General features: G+C 38.9%; 1 protein-coding gene and 1 long non-coding RNA gene across 2 annotated transcripts in view; both read right to left on the bottom strand.

Moving 5' to 3' along the window:
* The window catches only part of LOC138360900 (uncharacterized), a 151667-nt gene that overhangs the window by 35810 nt on the left and 93932 nt on the right, over nt 1-21925 (bottom strand). The gene's annotated exons all lie outside the window — the stretch shown is intronic.
* LOC138360901 (EPM2A-interacting protein 1-like) lies at nt 12193-12975 on the bottom strand (the record flags this gene model as incomplete). Its single annotated transcript, XM_069320405.1, has 1 exon — nt 12193-12975. A coding segment is annotated over one exon (735 nt), but the record flags the coding sequence as incomplete, so codon positions are not given.

Below are 21925 nucleotides of genomic sequence, written 5' to 3'. Positions count from 1 at the left end.
CAGCTTTACAGTCATGTGCTCCACACCCACCCAACTGGGCGGCAGCTTTACAGTCATGTGCTCCACACCCACCCAACTGGGCGGCAGCTTTACAGTCATGTGCTCCACACCCACCCAACTGGGCGGCAGCTTTACAGTCATGTGCTCCACACCCACCCAACTGGGCGGCAGCTTTACAGTCATGTGCTCCACATCCACCCAACTAGGCGGCAGCTTTACAGTTACCTGGTGTTATTCTTCACCTATATCTTTTTCTGGTTAATCCCTATTTACATTATGCAGTTCAGGCTTCGTCGCCATACTATAGTTTTTAGTTTAGTTAATTTATCACATAATGGGTTCAGGGACTGAACACACAATTTATTTATGTTAGCAAGTTACAATCTTGAGGAGCTAGCCGCAAAATTCATAATACATCGTCACATCAACAACATGTGTTCGAGATCGACCACAAGTACAGTTTCTAAATTAAGAAAATGCCATATGTGGAGAGCTAGTGTCACAATTGATATGTTTGTCCTGCACATTTCCATAGTAGTTTGCTTGGGTTCTTTTAATTATCTTAGATATCATTGAAGAGAACCTCCTAGGTACTATACTGTATATATGCTGGTAAGAAGTATAATTATCCTGAGAAATCGTGTAAATTATGTTGTACGAGTGCTTCCAGTTAAATAACATAGTTCATTTGTGTGCGCGTGCTTGAAGAGGAAATTTTATCCCCCCCCCCATTGTAAATATTTGTGGGTTTCAGACCATACGGCCGCGGCTTACCCTCGCCGCGGTCGAGGGTAAGAACACCGGATGTATACCCAGTATTACAAGTAAACATTAGCAATAACAATTATGGAAAGTTCCTTCACCTATAAATAGAGAAGAGACTGAACTTCAGCACCCACATACAACACACAAGGGGATGCTCTGAGAGAGAGAGAGAGAGTGAGAGTAAAAATGTCCACTGAGGTCTGATTAAGTCCTTTTGGGGACCTTAATCATTAGGACGTCCAATGATTAACGCAAAGTGAGGCGTATTCAGATGGTATATTGACAACATTCAGCATATCTCATAATGACCTAGTAGTACTTGGTGCACAAATACCTTTTCCAAAGGAATCACAAAACATAATTAAACACAACTGTACCGTACAGTGTTATATATTTATTTCAGTTTGAACAATTTTTAACATTAAAGGATAAATCCTTTAATTGGTCGAAATTGGTTTTAATATTCGAAATCTAATTTGTTGATGTTAAATAATATAAGGTTCAAATTTATTAAGATACATACATTAAAAACTATTTCTATTTGAAATTTAAATAACATAAAAAGAGTACAGAATATAACAAATACCGACTATATAAACGACCCAACACTTGCAGCACTTAATTATGCTATTGTAACACATTGAAAGTAATAACATTATTTGATTCAGCAAAGCATTTGGTAAAGTTATAATAATAATAATAATAATAATAATAATAATAATAATAATAATAATAATAATGTATTAATTATTTTAAATTATAATTCACAACTTGCTAGCGCACAAGAAACAAATCCACTAATCATCATTACATTCTGTAACACCTACACATGATCCATGGTGCCAAATATTGCAACGGTCACAGCATACCATCAGCTTCAAATCATTTGGCTTTCTGCAAATGCAGTACACTTCCATCGAGCATGACCGGATGATTCGTTTTCTTCTCAGTGTCTGAGCTGCAGGGAATGAGGTGAGACACTTTCCTTTGAAGTTCTCTTGAAGATGTTGCCTCATATTCTGCACATCATACGAGGTTCACCGGATCTACACCACTTGCAAGTGATGCAGCAAACGCCGCAGCATATACCCCACTCATACTTGAGTCCCTGTGTCTGCTGACATTCATTATATTGCATATCATCCAAGCTTATCATCCAAGACATTTTCAAGAGGAAACTAGATTTATTCATCCAAGGAGTGCCGGACCAACCGGGCTGTGGTGGGTATGTGGGCCTGCGGGCCGCTCCAAGCAACAGCCTGGTGGACCAAACTTTCACAAGTCAAGCCTGGCCTCGGGCCGGGCTTGGGGAGTAGAAGAACTCCCAGAACCCCATCAACCAGGTATCAACCAGGTATCCTGGCAATTAGCAAGAGCATACAAGATAACTTCAGTAGATTTGGATGGTAATTTATGCCTGGTGTCGTATATGTTAATTTGTCCAGTTACTCCAATGTTGGAAACGTTGATGGTTGGTGACCCAGTGACAACCATCAACTTGGATAATTTGAATAAATTCACCAATTGTAACTGGCCAGGAGAGGTCCCGCTACAACGCTGGGTCATAAAGGCCTTCTACGCTTGGCACAGTTTGTTTGATGAGGTCACATGCAGATTTTATATGAAGGTCAGAGAGCTGTACATTTGTTCCAATGTTCATTATCTCGTCATCTGTTAAATAATTTAACATTGTCGAATGTGAAGCACTGTTATCACTCTCCTTATTGTTGCATTGGTGTGAGGAGTGGCAGTGATTGGTGCAGTTTATTTTTTCTTTAAATAGGGACATATATTTGTACTGCAGATGCCAGTACAGTTGCACCGTTTCTTTATATATTTTATACTTGGGTTAGCAAGGCGAGACGCTTCTCTTAACGTGATACTGTTGGTATCAAATAGAAATAGTTTTTAAAGTATGTATCTTAATAAATTTGAACCTTATATTATTTAACATCAACAAATTAGATTTCGAATGTTAAAACCAATTTCAACCAATTAAAGGATTTATCCTTTAATGTTAAAAATTGTTCAAACTGAAATAAATATATAACACTGTACGGTACAGTTGTGTTTGCCTGCCACAGCCTGCCACAGCCTTGAGAGCACGGAGCCTCTCTCTACATTGGCGACCCAGTTTGGCTAAAACATTGCGGTACAGTAGAACCTCAAGACCAAGGTATTTGTATCTGGTAACATAGTCGAGCAGAGAGCCATCATCCAACTGCATTTTGCGAACGGCCCCACCTCGTCTGGGTGGGTGTCGGTTCAAGATCTTTGTTTTCTCTACTGAGATGACTAATCATAGTTCCTGACATGTGTACAATACAGAGTTCAGAACATTTTGGGTGTTGGTATACCCATTGGTGTGGATCAGTATATCATCCACATAGCTAATGATGTGTTTGCTGGACCTTCTAGTTACTAAGTTTAAAAGTGCATTGATTAACACATTGAACAGAGTACGACTGAGGACACCTCCGTGTGGAGTGCCAAGTTCAAAATCTCTCGTTACACGCCTATGCCCTTGGAACAGTACAGATGACTTCCTGTTGGATAGATAGCCTCTTATCCACCGTAGAAGCCATCCTCCTACATTCATTTTAGCAAGTTCTCTCAGAATGACGTGTGGGTTAGTAATGTCAAAGGCTGACTTAAGATCTAGGAAAGTGGTATATGACCTATCAGTATGCAGGGTGAGGAATGTGGTAATACAGTGATGTACACTTTTTCCATGCGTAAAGCCATATATCTGGGGAGACAACATATTATTAATTTTGTAAAGGAGACGGTTGAGAACATCCTCTCAAGACACTTATAGAGACAACTAGTGAGGGAGATTGGGCGAAAAGCACTCGGCTGGTGAGGTTTAGGAATGGGAATAATAACACTGTTGGTCCATGACTTAGGAAGCTCCCCAGTAACATAGCTCATATTATACAATTAAAGCAAGGGATTCCCTGGAACTAACAGAAGCATATGCAGTATGCCGTAAGTAACTCCATCCTCCCCGGGCGATGTAGCTTTGCCTTTATGTAGAGCAGAATCTAGTTCGTATTCAGTAAAAAACATGTCACAGTCATCCTCTTGATGACGCATAAAGTCAAGGAGCCTTGCCCTATCAGTATATCTATTATTTAATTCATTCTGTGAGGGTAGAGGAAGACTGTCAAAGCTGGAAGTCGTGGCCCAAGCACCAACAAGCTCATTTGCTCTGTGCAGAGGATTAAGGTGCGAGATCTCTGCAGCATTTTTCCCTTTGATCTTGTTGATATCCTTCCATGCCCGACTTAGTGGCGTGTGAGAATTGAGACCACGGACAAAAGTTTCCCAGTCTGTCTACCTCAGCTCCACCATACGTTCCCTGGCCTTAGCCAGAGCCGCTTGAAAGAGCCGAAGCATTTCAGCAGTGCGGGTCCTTCTATAAGCTGGTCCAATTATTCTGGCAGTGCGTTTTAGTGCATGCAATTTAGAATCATTATAATAAGCATAAGTGCTATGACCAGTGTAATTTGGGTTACGTGGCCTGGACGATGGATCAAGTGTTTCTATAAACTGCTCGATAGTACCTGTGAGCTTATTGTTAAAATCTTCAACTGATGAAGGCTCAGATGAACTGCACCAATCTGACACATGGGCAACAAAATTGTCTCGTTGATCGATGGGCAGAGCCAGCCTCTTCCGCTTGAACACTCCACCAGGGAGGATAGAGCTGCCAATGTTTACAGTGGCTAATATGGCCAGATGATCAGACGCCATATCTGGCACTATTGACGAGGCGCACACGGTGTGGGAGACGTTGAAACCGAGACATAGATCAAGAATACCCCCGTAGATATTCGTCGGTTCAAGGTCACCCACAATCTGTGCATCATCGTGACTACCTAATAGTGACAACAGTTGGTTGCCGTTACGATTATTGAACTGCGAATTACCAATATTCCTATGCCTAGCGTTATAATCACCTATAATGATAGTAGGCACAGTCTGAATGCAGATAGGAAGGTCAGCATAATTAAAGTTACAAGGAGTTGATTATTTAGTACATAGTTGTTTTTCTTTTTAATTGGATGATAGAGGAGGAGTCTTTAACGTGATTGGGAATACATACACACATACATACATACATACATACATACATACATACATACATACATACATACATACATACATATATACATACATGCGTACATACATTCATACATTCATACATACATACACGTCCAGTCAGCATATAGCTATTTCGGGACAAAATCCAATACAGTTTATATTGGTGAGACGCCACTGTGATGAGTTTAATTATCACAGGAACTGTAGGTTAATGTGTGACATAGGTGAGATTAGATGAGGCATCTACAAGCATCAGCTGGAGGCTGATGGAGTGTTGTGGAGGCTGCTGGTACTATACCCAGATGTTGGAGGGTGGATTTGACTCTCCCACCCTCCCTCGCTCCCCACATTGACCGCAGAACGTGTAAGGTTACTTTTCACTCTCGCTTACCAAGGGTATACCCCCCCCCCAACACACACACATGCATCAGATTCTTAACTTACAATATTTATGATTTACCAATTTATGTTACAACACTGACTCTCAATTTCACAATATTGTATAAACTTTGATGAATCGCACGTCTATGGGTCATCCAATAATGCTAGCAGACTTCTAGATGTTACCACTGCTAGGTTTAGGCTCGGCTACAAGTACCTCTGGGAATTTGTAACATCTGGTGATGTAGATTTGACTAAATGTATACTCTGTCAGCAGAACTATTCGCATACTTTGCGTCATTATATAATGGAATGCGAAAAAATCGCGGAATTTAAAGATAACAACATCAATAGTGTCCATGAAATGTGTATAAGTACTTCATTCATAATGATGTGCTGCCCGAAATCTTAGCGAAGTATCCAAAATTTGCTTACTGTAGGTAATGCATGCACATGACTGTAAAGCTGCCGCCCAGTTGGGTGGGTGTGGGGCACATGACTGTAAAGCTGCCGCCCTGTTGGGTAAGTATGCAGCAAATGACTGTAAAGCTGCCGCCCAGTTGGGTGGGTGTGGAGCAAGACTAGTAACTGCGACTCCTCATAGACGTAAAGTGCCTTTTATAGTGACTGTTGTGAGCCTTTTGTTGAATTACTTGTGACAAAAGATTACTGATGTGTGTATTTGTTTGGTTGATTAAATATGTATGTGTATGTATATATGTATACGTATGTATATGTACATGTATGTGTACATTAATAATTTTGTAACTAGCGTCAAAAGATTGTTATTTGCTTAGCTAAACGAACTAGAGGGTTCAGTTCCTGAACCGATTATGTGCCTCTGTAATCCTTTACATCACCGCCCACGGAATGGGTATTATGGGGTGCATAATAAAGAAAGAAAATGAATGGACCGAACCCCACAATTCATTTAGCTAAGCAAGTTACAATCTTGATGAGATAGTTACAAAATTCACTATAAGTCGTCTCATCATAAATGGGTTCGAGATCGACCACAAGTAGTGCATTACATAATTTATCAGTATTGTGCAGCCTGTGATCCCCGCCTGGCTGGATACTGATACCTAGGTAATTTTCATGTGTCCGGACACAGGCGATAAGGTGGTATTATTTATTTAACTTAAGAGATATATATTTTTAAATGTTGTCACATTAACGGCTACATCTTCCTTTCTTCTGACATATAGATTTTTAAGATTAATTAAAATATATGGAAACTAATTATACAATTTATTGGCTGGTGTGCAGGGCTTCACACTCTCAGAGCTAGCCATCAAGTAACTACCAAAACGCATATATCTTCGTTTTCACTTCAGTTATATTTATGACAAAGGATTTTAAATGTAGCCTATATTTCTACCTTTCTGATGACAAATACTTTCGTTAATTACAATATCTAGATCAAACTAACATTGATTTTCAAAAGGTTGTATATTTTCCATCAATGGAGAGCATCAGCCAAGAAGCCTTCTTTAAAATATGAATATCTTTCCTCACCCAATAAGATCTAATCTCTGAATAAAACGCAAAAAACGACTTGATTGTAACCTATCCACCGCTGCCCATTTGAAGGGGGAGAGGAGGTTATGTGTAGGATAAACATATCAATTGTGACACTAGCCCTCCATATATGTCAGTTGCTTAAATTATAAACTGTACTTGTGGTCGGTCTCGAGCCAATTGTTGATGTGACAATGTGCATTGACTTTTGTAACTAGCTTATCAAGATTATAACTTGCTTGGCTATATGAATTGTGGGGCTCAGTCCCTGAGCCCATTATGTGCCTCTGTAACACTCCACTATCGCCCATAGGATGGGTATGGGGTGCATTTAATGAACTAAACTAAGCTCTGCCTTTTTGATAATATATACAATTATAAGCTTTATTTGTGAATCTCAATTAATTAAACAATATATCACAGAGCCTGTAGGGTTTGGTGAGATGAGCGAAGAGATATGGGAGATTTTATATAAGTACAGTACATGGTAGTTTAGGTAACGAACGCATGTCAACGAATAACGAGTATATATTTATTTTTTTTTTTTTTGTAATATAACAAAACTATTGTCCTTTGAAGTCGATTTAACTTCCAAACATATATTTTTAATAAATGTTAAATGTTTTCTGGCTAGTTATGTTAGATTTTATTAAAAATATGTATTCTACTTGTTAACATTATAATTTAAATTTGTGATAATTTGTGCAGAGAAGTGCGACAACTGGATATGCCAACAAACACTTTCCAAACAACGATATATCTTGGATAAGTCGCTCCACAACATTGACGCTTGGACCGTCGACTTCCTTTGATGCTACTTATTTACTTATTTCATAATGAAATTATATTAGTTTGGAGTAAATATATGTTTTCTCATGTTCTGCATTCAACACCCACATTATAGTGAGTATATATACCATATTACTTCATTACCTAAATAATGCTAGGAGGGTTTGAGTAGCATTGGGTCTTTAGTGGACAGAATCCCCAATAGATGGGGCGAGAGTCGCCCCATCTCTCTCGCCCGAGGAAGAGTCGAAACTTAATTTAAAATTGATATATCTTTGTTCTCGAACATGATATATTTCATTTGGTGCAATCATAATAATGTTCATATCTCGGTCTTTCTGGAGGCATATAAGATTTTAGGCTTTATTAGCGTATCTTTGTTAATTATACAATATATCGGCAAGTGCGTAGGCGTCTGCACTCCATGCCCGACAAGCTACTGAGCGCTACTATAAAAACATATGTATCTTCACTTGAGCTATAAATATGTCTATTGTAATGTATTTAAAATGAAGCTCTTATTTCTATCTTGCTTAAGACATATAAAACATTTGTGTTTATTAACGAATTTAAGTGAAATAAACATTGATCTGAGAGAGAGTTGCTCTGTCGTTCAGTCTGTACGGGGTGGGAGCTCCGTAATTTTTAAAATACATGTATCTTCATTAGAACTTTAAATATGTCTATGGTAAAGTGTTTAAAGTGAAGCTTATATGTCTGCCTTTCTTGAGACATATAAAACATATATGTTTATTAACGAATTCACGTGAAATAAACATTGTTCTGAGAGAAAGCAAATCATCAAATGCAATTCAGCTACAGATAGACAACATTAACATCAGTAATAAAAATGATGGCAAGTTTCTTGGCCTATTCCTAGACAAGAGACTCAACTACAGCACCCACATTCAACACATAACTAAGAAAGTCTCTAAGACAGTTGGTATACTCTCCAAAATCAGATATTATGTTCCTAACTCTGCTCTCCTCTCACTATATTATGCACTAATCTACCCCTATCTTAATTATGGTATTTGTGCATGGGGGTCTACCACTGCAAACCACCTTAAGCCCATCATCACACAGCAAAAATCTACTATCAGAATAATAATTAACTCTGCTTTCAGACAACACTCGGCTCCCTTGTTTAAATCCCTAAACTTGCTAAATATTAACTCCCTCCACACATTCTCTTGTGTCAACTACATTTACAAAACCCTGTTCTTAAATGCAAATCCTGCTCTGAAACTCTCCCTGGACAGATGTAATAGGACCCATTATCACCACACCAGAAATAAATATCTCTTTGATATCCCCAGGGTCAAACTTAATCTGTGTAAACACTCTATGCAAATTAAGGGACCTAGTCTATGGAACTCACTCCCTAGTGAATTGAAAAACTGTAAAACTTTTGCCTTATTTAAAAGCAAAACCAAAAAGTACCTAATTTCATCTTCTTAGTTTCCTACACTGAGCTTTAAATTTGCTCTGTACCTAGTGTTACCCAATCTCCTAATTTTTATGTAGTATCAAACAACCTTATCATTGTGTTCATTGCTGTCTTCTTTTATGTGCTAGCCATATGCTGGATTGTGACTACCAATTTTTGTCAACTACCATTCAAGCTGTCATTGCAATCAATCTTATATTGTTTCTGCTGTATTGTGCCTACCAATTTTTGTCAACTACCATTCAAGCTGTCATTGCAATCAATCTTAGCTACCTATGTGCTTTAATATACTGTACCTACAATTTTCTCTCATCTTATTTTTTTCATTCCACGTAACTGTTATCATTTTTTTGTCTATAAATTTTGCAAGCATTTACCTTCTTAAAATTTTCTTTGATTAAGGACCTGCCCGAAACGCTGCGCGTACTAGTGGCTTTACAAGACTGTAATTACCATATTATGTATCCTCACATTCTCAATGTACATTCTTGTATATGCATAAATAAATAAATAAATAAATAAATAAATAAAGAGTTGCTCGGTCGATCGATCTGTCCGGGGTCGGAGCTCGGCTATTAAAAAAATACACGTATCTTCGCTTTAAATTTAAATATACCCATGGTAAGGTATTTAGAATGAAGCTTATATTTCTATCTTTCTTGTGACATATAAAACTCTTACGTTTATTAAGAAATCTGCGTGAAATAGGCATGGTTCTGAGATGAATGCTGCGGTTTTCGAGCTCGACGCGCGACAATGGACGCCATGCGCATCCAGTGGGTGTTATTGGACCCCATACCCATTCTATGGGTGGTTGGAGCCCCATACTCATTCTATGGGTGGTTGGAGCCCCATACCCATCCTGTGGGTTGTAGTGGACAGCCATACTCATCCTGTGCGTGGTATTGGACCCCATACCCTTCCTGTGTTGTGGATGTGGTCCCCATACTCATCCTGTGGGTGGATGTGACCCTCATACCCATCCTGTGGGTGGTATTGGACCCCTTACCCACCTAACAGGTGGTAGTGGACAATATACCCATCCTAGCTATAGTTGGTATAGTAGACACAATAATATCCTGTTTGCAGTAGTTTACCCCATAGACATTCCAACGTAACATCGTTTTCTGTTAGCGTTCCTACAAAACATCCTTTAAAGATTTGTAAAGCACAAACTATGGTATATAATATTGATTGGTGAAGCACTGTTATTCTATGTAATAATTTGTAGTGCTTATTATAATTTACTAAGAACAACTAATATTTCTCAAAACAAAACTACGAGCCTTCAATAGGAAGTAGCTGATCTGTAATATTTTAAGAGCATGGACAATAGTAGGTAAATTTCACAACCCATGTGGGATCTGAAAACTACAATTTTCCTTATAATTGGACCAATCACGACTATTCTGCTATCTAGGTTGACGGACGGGTACTGTGAAACGTAAATTGGTACGTGAGGAAGAGTTTGGGTTTTGGAAAGAAAGTAACTGGGAATATATCACATATTTACTAAGTCATATTCAACATATTGACTTTAAGCATTAAGTCATATATGTCCTGTCTTGTGTGAGAACGGGTTGTCAAACAACAACATTGCTGACAACTGCTGTGCCAACTGCTGACAACTGCTGTGCAGCTGTAGGTAGGAAAAACACCACACGTACACAAGGCTAGGTAAGAAGTCAGTTGGTGCTATATTGTGCATTGTTGTGAACTTTTGCATTAAAATGCTTGTGTGCTTTGCAAAATTAAAGTAATTACAGTGAATTCTTAACTAACATATACAGTGCAGAATTAAAGTAATTACAGTGAATTCTTAACTAACATATACAGTGCAGTAAGTGTTTAGTATTCTGAGGAACATTTTAAGTGATTAGTTTACTTTTATACAATAAAAAATGGCAAATATATCTCAGTTTCCTGCATTTGATCCTGACTTAGTCCAGACAAACCTGTTACAGAGGTGGACCAAATGGCTTAAAAGGTTTGAAAATTTGTTGATAGTTTCAGACATCAAAAGTGCTGAGAGAAAGCGTGCCTTTCTACTTCATTACGTAGGTGATAGAGCAGGGGTGGGCAACCTTTTTGAGAGTGCGTGCCAAAATCAGTCAAGTCTCTGACACAAACTTTTTCCACGTGCCAACCATTTTTTTTAGAACATATTTGGTATCTCTTAAGAACTTTTTAAACGAAAAAATAATAAATTACCTCAGTGCAGTAAAACATAGTATAAAAAAAAAAAAACAGAAAAAAATTTTTATTTAACCTTCAGAAGTACATTTCAACAGCCTTTAAGCTTTTGTGACTTTAATAGAATACAACAGATAAAAAACTTGTTGACTCCTTTTATATACTGTCAGTGAGACTTCTGCTGCTGCATAACTGATGACAGAGATTTTACATCGGGTTTATATTTAGTAACAGTGAGAGATATGCATGCAGCGCTAGTTTCATCTGTCATGCTACTCCTGTTACGAGACTTAGCAAAGTTCATAATTGAGAACAAAGATTCGCAAGCATATGTAGACGAAAACATGGTTAGCAATGCTGTTGCAAGGTTTTTTAAACAGACATAATTTTCTGGAATAGCATTCCAAGTCCTTAATACTTCGTTTTCCGCATTTCTCTTTGTTACTTTCATCTCTAATCTCTCTCTTTCAATATTTTCCAAGTCAACTCTAAGGTCAACAAATTTCTGCTTCCAAAATGAGCTACTCTGAAATTCAATCAACTGCATCTCAAAATCATCCATGTCTATCCATGAAAACATTTGCAAGTTTAGTTCATCCATTTTGATGCTGTCTGGAAACTTGATGAACTTTACTGTGTCTTCCAGTTCTCTGAATTTGGCAAATCTTGTAGAGAACTGCCAAACTGTTGACTCGATAATGTTTACAAACAGCTTTTGAAGACATTTGTGGTCTGTTCTGTCATCTTTTAGATCACTGATGTACCTCTTTAGGTTTGGAAAGTATCTAAATCTCTCATTATCTACATCCTTCTTAAAAACTTTAAGCTTCATTTCAAAAGCTTTTATGTAACAAAACATAACATCAAGTGTCTTACTTGAGCCCTGTAACTTAATATTCAATTCATTTAAATGTTCACAAAAATGTGCAAAAACATCTGTTTACAAACCCACACGATGTCAGAAAATTCATGGTATGACACTTGTTGGTCGTTCAAATAGAGCTTTATTTCATCTAAGCATTCATTAAATCGTTTCAGAACCAAGCCTCTGCTAAGCCAACGAACACAAATTCATCAACACAAATAGAAAAAAACTTGCATGAAGACAAATCTTTTGTAAATTGTTCAGCTGTATTTCTTTCCAACTTAAGTATCCTATTTTTAACTGTTTTCCTACTCACAGGCAAATCTTTAATGCGCTGAATAATCTTTTTCTTTTCTGAAAAGTTGTCAAAAAGAAAAGGTGCACATTCTAGCCAAGCTTCTTTAATATACTCCCCATCACAGAGAGGTTTTCCGTGTTGGGCAATAATTTTTGAAACTTCAAAACTAGCAGCAACTAAGTTGGAACTGGGCCTACCTGAAATATAATTCATAAAAGTTTCAACTTGTGTTTTTGTCTTGCTCAGTTCACGAGAAATTAATTCTCTTTGTTCCTCCTCAGTTTTATTGCTTAAGTTCTTATGAACATTTTCAAAATGTCTCTTTACAGAAGAAGTTCTACAAACAACTGTGTCAGAACAGAAAATGCATAAAGCTTTATCATCCTTCTTAATCATGTCAAACTTTTCAGTCCAGTATTCCTTAAATTCTCTAATATCCTCTTCATTTGACTGACATCGTTTCTCAGCTGGTGGTGGTGACATTCTGTACAATCTGTACAAAATAAGTAATATTTTGCATGGAAGAGAAGGTAATAATATGCATGTAATATGTATATAATAATATGTTTGTAATATGCATGGAAGAGAAGGAAGATCAAAAGTAAGTTAAAATAGTATATGATGAGTAACTCCAATGAATAGCAATGATAACGGATTGTGTTGTCGTTGTGAAGTGCAATGACGAGAAATGAATTAGCCTACTTCTACTGAAATGCGAGTATTTAAAGAATTATTTATTTCCTGTTAATATTATAGCACACAAACTTTGTAGTAAAGTATATGTACGTTTATTCTAATACCAATCAATAAGTTTAATAAGCCAATGTTTGAGGTAAGCGTGACGAGACAATGAACATAATAAAAATCTTCAGAGGATTTTTTTTTCTTTTATGAAAATTCGAGGGTTTTCTTTATTTTACATAATTCCAGAAACAACACCAGCAGCCGCTTATCACAAAGACACTACTTCCTAGGCATTGAGTACTTATGCCAAGAGTTTATAAGACTTCACTTGGTTCGATAGACAAAACCCATTTTTGTGTGTTTGTGTGGTGTGTTGTGGCGAAACATCGTTGAGTCGGTGACATCTTGCTTATGTCAGCTCTGTTCTTAGGGAGCAGGCGAGCGAGTACGTGTGAATTTAAGGATTAAGACTATTCTTACAATGACATTGAGTTTCACAAAGTTATTGATTTATAAGGGGAATAATTTTCACCTGGAGATGAAGTACTGACCTTCTTCTCGGGGAGGAGGCAAGTGAGCAACTGTGAGAAACACTACGAAGCAAGACTGCGAGAGAGAGTTACGAGTCTGAGATCGTCTGAACATGTGTTCATTACGGGGACTTCATGCAGCCCGTCCTCCAAACAAAGATCCAAAAGTGATTCCATGCACCCGACAAACCCCCTGTTTATGAATGAAAACCGGTTTACACACGACTCACAACTGCTGACGTTCGAACATATCCGGAACAAGTGCTTCACTGACGAATTTTGTTCGAACCACAACGCTATAATGCTTCACCCACGTACTACAAATACAAATAATCGCCAACAGAACCTAAACACCTAACCTAACCTATCCTATGCCTATTTATACACAATATGCTAATATATTATAATATTAATTTATACTTGAGAAAATTCCCGTTTTGAATGAACAGCATGTTAAAATTTATGAATGCGTCTGTGGGGTCGACCGCTGGTTGTAATGGACTAGAGTCGAGGACGAGTTGCTTCATGGGGGTGGGGGACTGTTGATTTCACTGGTTATATTACGGCCGTCAATGGAGAGAAGGGGAGAGGATAAGAATTATTATCTTTCTTTAGCTTTCGAAGGTGAAGATGCTTTAGATTTAGATAGTAAAGTGAGTTTAATTAATATGCGTCAAACTGAAGTCGGGCGGCATTCAAAAACATGAGGTTTAGGGGGGGGGGAGATGTTGTGGGGGTTTAAATTCAAAGTTTACGAAATTAATTTTTAAAGGTGGGCAGGCATGGCGTATTTTGCCTTCACAGATATGATTGTCAGTGTACACTATGGTTATGGGTGCAGCCTTTAGGTTAGAAAGGCTTATTACATAAAATATGAGCCAAAGTAAATAGAGGGGAATCATCATACATCGGCATGATCGATGACGTAAAAAAAGAAGGTAACTATGGCAACAAGATCAACTTCTTTTTCTTGAGACCTCTTTAGCTTCGTAGAGCTTAAACCTCTTCACCACCAGGACGTACATATACTGTCATGGCATGTAAGCTTATACCCCAAGGAAAGTAGTTTTTTTTGTCTGTGCTTAGGGTAACATGTGCTTGCATCTGTGCTTAGGGTAACCTATGCTCTTGTGTGCCAGAGACAAGTCATCGGCGTGCCAAGTTTGGCACGCGTGCCAGAGGTTGCCCACCCCTGTGATAGAGTTTGTGACATCTTTGACACACTGAAAGACACTGGTGGTACCAAAGATTATGACATTGCCAAAGCCAAATTAACTGAGCACTTCAAACAAAGACAAAATACTGCAATGGAAATTATGCATTTCAGGAGAACCAGACAACTCTCTAATGAAACTGTAGATCATTACCACACAAGTCTGCAGGGTTTAGCAGCCCATTGTGAGTTTGCTGATGTTGACAAAGAAATCAAATAGCAAATAATTGAAACATGCACATCTACACGTCTCCGTCGACGAGCTATAGAACTTGTTGATGATTAAAGTTCTCTTACCAAGATACTGGATATTGCTCGTCGAATGGAAGATGCTGCACGTGATGCTCGTGTCATGGAATGCAGTGCCAACAACAGTTCTGCCACTGTTACCAACAGTGATGAGGTACTTAAGGTTCAGGGAGGACACCGTGATCAAAGAAGATATCATGGCAAACCTAACAGCAAATTGAGCCGAGAACCACATCACAAATGGGGTCAAGGAACAAGACTCAAGCAGTCACAACGACTCACATCAGAGGGTGTCAACAATAAATGTTACAACTGTGGAGGAGACTACTCACACCAAGGTAATGTTTGTCCTGCTCAAGGTAAGAAGTGCTATGAGTGTGGAAAACTAGCTCATTTTGGTGCTATGTGTCGTTCCGCACTAAAGAAACCACAGTCAGTGAATAAAAGCACTGTACGAGGATCAGGTCATATGAGTCGAGGTAGTAAACGCAATATTGCACCTCATATCTAGAATGTTAATAATGTACAAGACAATATGTCATTACAACCAGTCTCAGATGACAGTGAATGTGTATACACTTATGGAGTACAAGCAATCACAGAATGGAATGATCTTCCAAACAACCCAGAGACTATAGTATACATTGCTGGTATTTGTCTCAAAGTTCTTATTGACACTGGATCAAACATTGACACCATTGCTGAGTGCCACTATGAGAAATTTAAAAAACAGTTCCCAAAGCTTGAAAACTATAATGGCAAAGCAACTGCTTATGCTTCAAAGGTAGCCTTGCCAGTGATTGGAACTTTCACTACAGAGATTAAGTCAAAGAATGCAATGCTCATTACTACATTCCATGTTGTTAGGAATGCAAAGGAGTCTCTACTCAGTTACAAGACTTCAACCAAATTGGGGCTACTTCAGCTTTCTAATGCTGTAGCAGTGGATTCTGCAAACAATGTTGATGCTATTTTTGCTGAATTTTCTGATCGATTTGAATCCATAGGTTGTTATACTGATAGCAAAGTACATCTGCATATCAACCCAGATGTAATTCCAGTTGCCCAACCACATCGCCGACAACCATTCCATACTCACAAGAAAGTCGATGCCGAACTGGATAGGCTGATGGAACTAGATATCATTGAACCGGTAACAGGTCCAACACCATGGGTAAGCCCAATTGTCACTACACCAAAGCCGAAGAATCCAGATGAGATATGCATCTGTGTGGACATGCATGTTCCCAAGAAGGCAATAATACGTGAACGCCATCCTACACCCGCTGTAGATGATATGATATACCGCTTGAATGGTGCAACTGTATTCAGCAAGTTAGATTTAAACAAGGGCTATCATCAGCTTGAACTTGATGATGGGAGTCGCTTCACCACAACGTTTACATCACATCGAGGTCTATATAGGTACAAGCGCCTGAGTTTTGGTATTAACAGTGCTGCTGAGGTATTCCAGCACATCATAGCCAGGTATTGCAAGATATACCTAATGCTGACAACATGTCTGATGACATTGTTTATGGCCGTACCCAAGCTGAACACGACAAAGCTCTTCGTGCAACATTGCAACGCCTACGAGACAAAAATCTGACGCTAAGCCGAGCAAAGTGTGAGTTCAATCAACATAGAATTGAATTCTTTGGACATGTACTTAGTGACAAAGGTCTGTCTCCAGATCCTAAGAAAGTTGCAGATATCAAGAATGCTGCACTTCCTTCAACGTCCACTGAAGTACATAGTTTTCTGGGAATGGCAAATTACTGTTCTCGCTTCATTCCAGATTTTGCTACCATTACGAAGCCTCTACGTGAGCTCCTGAAGAAAAATGCATCATGGTACTGGAGCGATATCGAGCAAAATGCATTTGATGCTGTGAAAGATGCACTAGTAGAGAATGCGACTGCTGCGTACTTTGATCCATCAATGGACACTAAGTTAACGGTGGATGCTATTCCTGTTGGTTTAGGTACTGTTTTAGCCCAACACAAACCTGGTCAAACAGATTCCAGAGTAGTAATTGCCTACGCCAGTCGTTCTCTCACAGATGTTGAGCAACGATACAGTCAGACAGAGAAGCAAGCTCTTGCTCTTGTATGGGGCTGTGAACACTTCAATGTGTATCTGCTTGGTGCACCCTTCACCACGATAGTCACTGACCACAAACCGTTGGAGACCATCTTCAATAATCCAAAGTCCAAACCACCAGCTCGCATTGAGAGATGGGCTCTTCGTCTGCAACCATACAACTTTACGGTGAAATATAAGCCGGGTGCAGGCAATCCCGCTGATTACATCAGTCGACATCCTGCCAACAGTTTCACCATCACCAAGCATCAGCAAGTTGCCGAGGAATATGTACACTCTGTAACCTGTGATGCAGTCCCTAAGGCTCTTACTCTTGATGAAATCCGTACTGCAACCCTAGAGGACCCAACTCTGCAAGCAACAGTGGATGCATTGACTAAGAAAACGTTTCCACGCATCCCACCCTCAGGAGTTGACCAAGATGCATTCAAAGCACTTGAACGCATCCAGACAGAATTAAGTGTTACGCAACAACGCGACACCGTGCTGCGAGGTACTCGTATTGTCATTCCAGCTGTTCTCCAGCAACGTGCTCTGAAGCTTGCACATCAAGGACACCAAGGTCTTGTTAGGACCAAACAGCTGCTACGAGAAAAAGTGTGGTTTCCTGGCATTGATCGTCAAGCAAAGGACATACATGATGCCTGTGTTCCTTGCCAAGCTGCAGTGGATACTTCAAGACCAACACCTCTACAACCTTCACCACTACCTGCTGCACCATGGACGGAAGTATCGATGGACTTCTGCGGACCGCTACCAACTGGAGAGTACTTGATGGTAGTCATTGATGAACACTCACGTTATCCAGAAGTAGAAATCATCACTTCCACATCTGCAAAGGCTGTCATCCCGAAACTCGACAAGATCTTTTCAAACTTTGGCATTCCTGAAGTTGTCAAGATGGACAATGGACCGCCATTCAATGGACAAGACTTCGTCAACTTTGCTGAGCATATTGGATTCAAACACCGCAGTGTGATGCCACTACATCCTCAAGCAAATGGAGAAGTTGAGAGATTCATGCACCCTCTCATGAAAGCGGTACGCTGTGCTCATGCCGAAGGACGATCCTGGAAACAAGCTATGTATGCTTTTCTCAGGAACTACCGTGCAACACCACATGGAACACTGGGCAAGTCGACTGGTGAACTTTTATTTGGACGTCTTATGAGAATCGCACTACCTGTCATGCCAGCCGAGGTAACGGATAAACGTCTCGCTCAGAAGGATGCAGTAGCCAAGGGCAAAATGAAAATTGCTCATGATCAACGTGCAAAGGAACAAGTCATAAAGGTTGGAGATACTGTTCTAGTTAAAAAGAAAAAAGAGGGAAAGCTAGATATGCCGTATGATACAAAACCATATAAAGTGATTAGTGTAAAAGGAAATATGGTAACAGCGAGTAATAGAGATTATAGTATAACACGTAATATGGCTTATTTCAAAGTGATTCCAACTGTTGTAGAAAATGATGAAGTGCAAAGTCGTACAAAGGAAAAAGAAAAAATGACTTATAACCCAACAAACAATTCATCAAGGGATGTTCCCTGTATTTAAGGACTCTCGTCCTAAACGTCATGTTAAACGCCCTACACGATTTGATGATTAATTGTGTTCCTATGTAATGCAAAGTATTTACTTATTATGCTAAACTAAATTTAATATTGTTTGAATAATGCAGATCTCTCATTCAATATTTTGTAACTTTGTATTACAGTTTCTTTCATTTTTGTTTAACATTGCATTTGTATTTTTAACATTGAAATCCTTTGTGGTAAAGATTAAGTTGTTTAAATTCTTTGTGTGCTTAATTAATGTTAAATGTATGCAATATCTCTTGATGTGTTAGTAACTTACTTTGTGTTAATAACTTTGCTTTGTGCTACAAGCATGGTAGACATCCTGTATTCAATCTTTTTAAAGAAAAGGAGGGATGTCATGTTCATAGAAAACGGTACCATCCGTTATAATGTGCTACGGCTCAGTCACCAGCAGAGAGGTAAACAGGAGAGCATACAGGACGCCACCAGCTTGGTAGCTACTAGTCATGTAATCGTTTATAAGTATTAAAGTCAGTAACCAAGCAATGGCTTTATATCAACCCTACAACCAAGACTTCCTCAGCTACACACAAACACTACAGTACTCTTCTAGTTTACTTTGATGATCTAATAATCATGTCACAAGATGTTCAGGCTCATTTCCATAACCTTGAGAAAGTACTAGCAAAGCTCGCTGAAGCTAATTTAAAAATAAAGCTTGCAAAATGTTCATTTTTAAAGGAGAAGATTAATTTCCTAGGTCATACAGTTACACCTTCAGGTATTATATTGAATGAATCAAAAATTATTGATGCCCGTGATTTTCCAACGCCTCGTACCGCAGAAGCCGTAAGACAGTTCACAGCTCTTGTAGGATTTTATCGTTCATTTATTTCTGGATTCTCTATTATAGCCGCTCCGCTTTACAAATTGCAAAGAAAAGATGAACCCTTTGATTGGGGAGAGGCCCAGGATCAGTCATTCAAAAAACTCAAGGCAGCCTTGATTTCGTCACATGTCCTTAGGTACCCAGATTTTTCTAAACCTTTTACGTTGGTTACAGATGCTAGTGACATAGGTCTAGGTGCTGCATTACTTCAAACAGAAGGTCACAGAGATCACGCAATAGCTTATGCTAGCCACACATTATCTAAAGAAGAGAAAAATTATAGGGTAACAGAACGAGAAGCCTTGGCAGTTGTCTGGGCACTTAAACATTTCAGGGATACAATTTATAATTACCCAGTTCATGTTCTTACAGATCACCAACCATTAATTCCCTTGTTCAAAAATAAGAATCCAGTTGGAAAGTTTGCTAGATATTTGCTCATAATTCAAGAATTCAATCCCACATTTGGTTATATTCCAGGAAAGCAAAATGTTGTAGCTGATACGTTTTCTCGACATGTAGCTGCAATTCAGTTAAATTACCCAGCATTAAATTCTACAGTAGTCGAGACGGAACAAAGACAAGACCCCATATGGGCACCCGTCATTAAATTTTTGACTAAGCAAGACACTCGCCCGATTCATAAACCACTAGTGCCATTGAAAGAATTAGTGATGTTAGACAATTTACTGTGTAGAGTAGTTAAGCTAAGGACAGCCCCGAGGAAATGTTGTCAGTTAGTTGGTACCAAGACAGCTGTCTTAGTACCAACTGTGTTAAAAATTCTCCATGGTGATCCCGCAAGTGCACATCCAGGAAAGTATCGTACACTCCAACAAGGTCGATTGAAGTATTTTTGGCCAAAAATGGCTAAGGAGATAGCTCATTATGTTGACAGATGTTTAACTTGTTTACAGCACAAGGGACATGTTTCAGGACCTAATCCAATTCAGGTGTACCCAACAACTAAAGCTCCTTGGAAACGAGTATCGATGGATTTGTTGACAAATTTTGCAGAAACAGAAAAAGGGAAGAAACATTTGCTTGTAATGGTCGATAATTTTTCACAGTATTGCGAACTAGTTACTATCCCGAACAAAACAGCAGAAACTATAGCCAGTGCATTCCATGACCAAATAATTTGTAGATATAGTATGCCTAAAGTAATCCTTTCAGATAATGGTCCAGAATTCAGTAATAGTATTTTAACTAGCTTGTGTGATTTATATAACATTAAAAAATGTAGTATAATGCCTTACCATCCAGCAAGCAACGGATTAGCTGAACGTACTAACAGGAAAGTGTTAGATGCCTTGAGAGTCACGTTGAATTTTTATAACAACAATTGGGATGATTTTATACCCTTAATTCAGTGTGCTATAAATTCTTCAATTAATGTTTCTACAGGTGACACACCTCACGCTATTCTTTATGGTACAGATAAGATCCTCCATAATGAATTGATTAACGTACCTCCTACTCCCTTATATAACGTAGATGATTTTGTTCAAGTGAAGCATAGACAGATGCAACTAGTATTTAAGAAAATACAAGAACAACTGTCCAAAGCAACAGCCGAATTTACTCTAGCAAGGAATGCACGAGCTAAACCCAGTAAAATAACTATTGGATCTGTAGTAATGGTACGTAACCAACACAGGTCTGGTCCCTATGTACAAGTTAACTAAGAAAGTTTTGGGTCCATATAAGGTAACCGAGCTTATCAAAGGTAACAAGTACAGACAGGTACGGGTGGTAACAGGAGAGTATATAAATGAACATTTAGACCACATGAAGTTAGCTAAAATGACTGTTGATGAGACTGATGAGGAAGATGACAATGAACTTACCCAGACAGATTCTCCTATTGGGACACCACCTTCTGTGGTTGACCAACCCGTCCTCTTAAAAATAACGTCACTTTTGGCTCGTATGCGCAGCTATGGCCAAATTTGGACATAATTTGAAATGAAATCGACTCACAAAAGTGACGTTCTGTTCCGTTTTCTATTTGAGTCGTCCGGTGTACACGCAGAGGTTATAAGAGGACACCTGCCACCTGTGGTATATTAGCAGTTAGTATACCTAGCAGGTACTATACCCAGCAACTAGTGTACCCATCAGGTGCCATACCCAGCCAGTGGTAAACCCTCTAGGTAGTATTCACAGTAATTGGTATACCCAGCAGGTAATATACCCCGCAGTTAGTATACCCAGCTGGTGGTAAACCAAGCAGTTAGTATACCAAGCTGGTGGAATGCCCAGTATTTAGTATACCCAACAGGTGGTATACCCAGCAGGTAATATACCCAGCAGGTGGTATGCCCAGCAGGTAGTATACCCAGCA

This window comes from Procambarus clarkii, unplaced genomic scaffold, assembly GCF_040958095.1.
Source record: "Procambarus clarkii isolate CNS0578487 unplaced genomic scaffold, FALCON_Pclarkii_2.0 HiC_scaffold_129, whole genome shotgun sequence".
NCBI lineage: Eukaryota > Metazoa > Arthropoda > Malacostraca > Decapoda > Cambaridae > Procambarus > Procambarus clarkii.
This window is presented reverse-complemented; position numbering and strand designations above follow the sequence as displayed.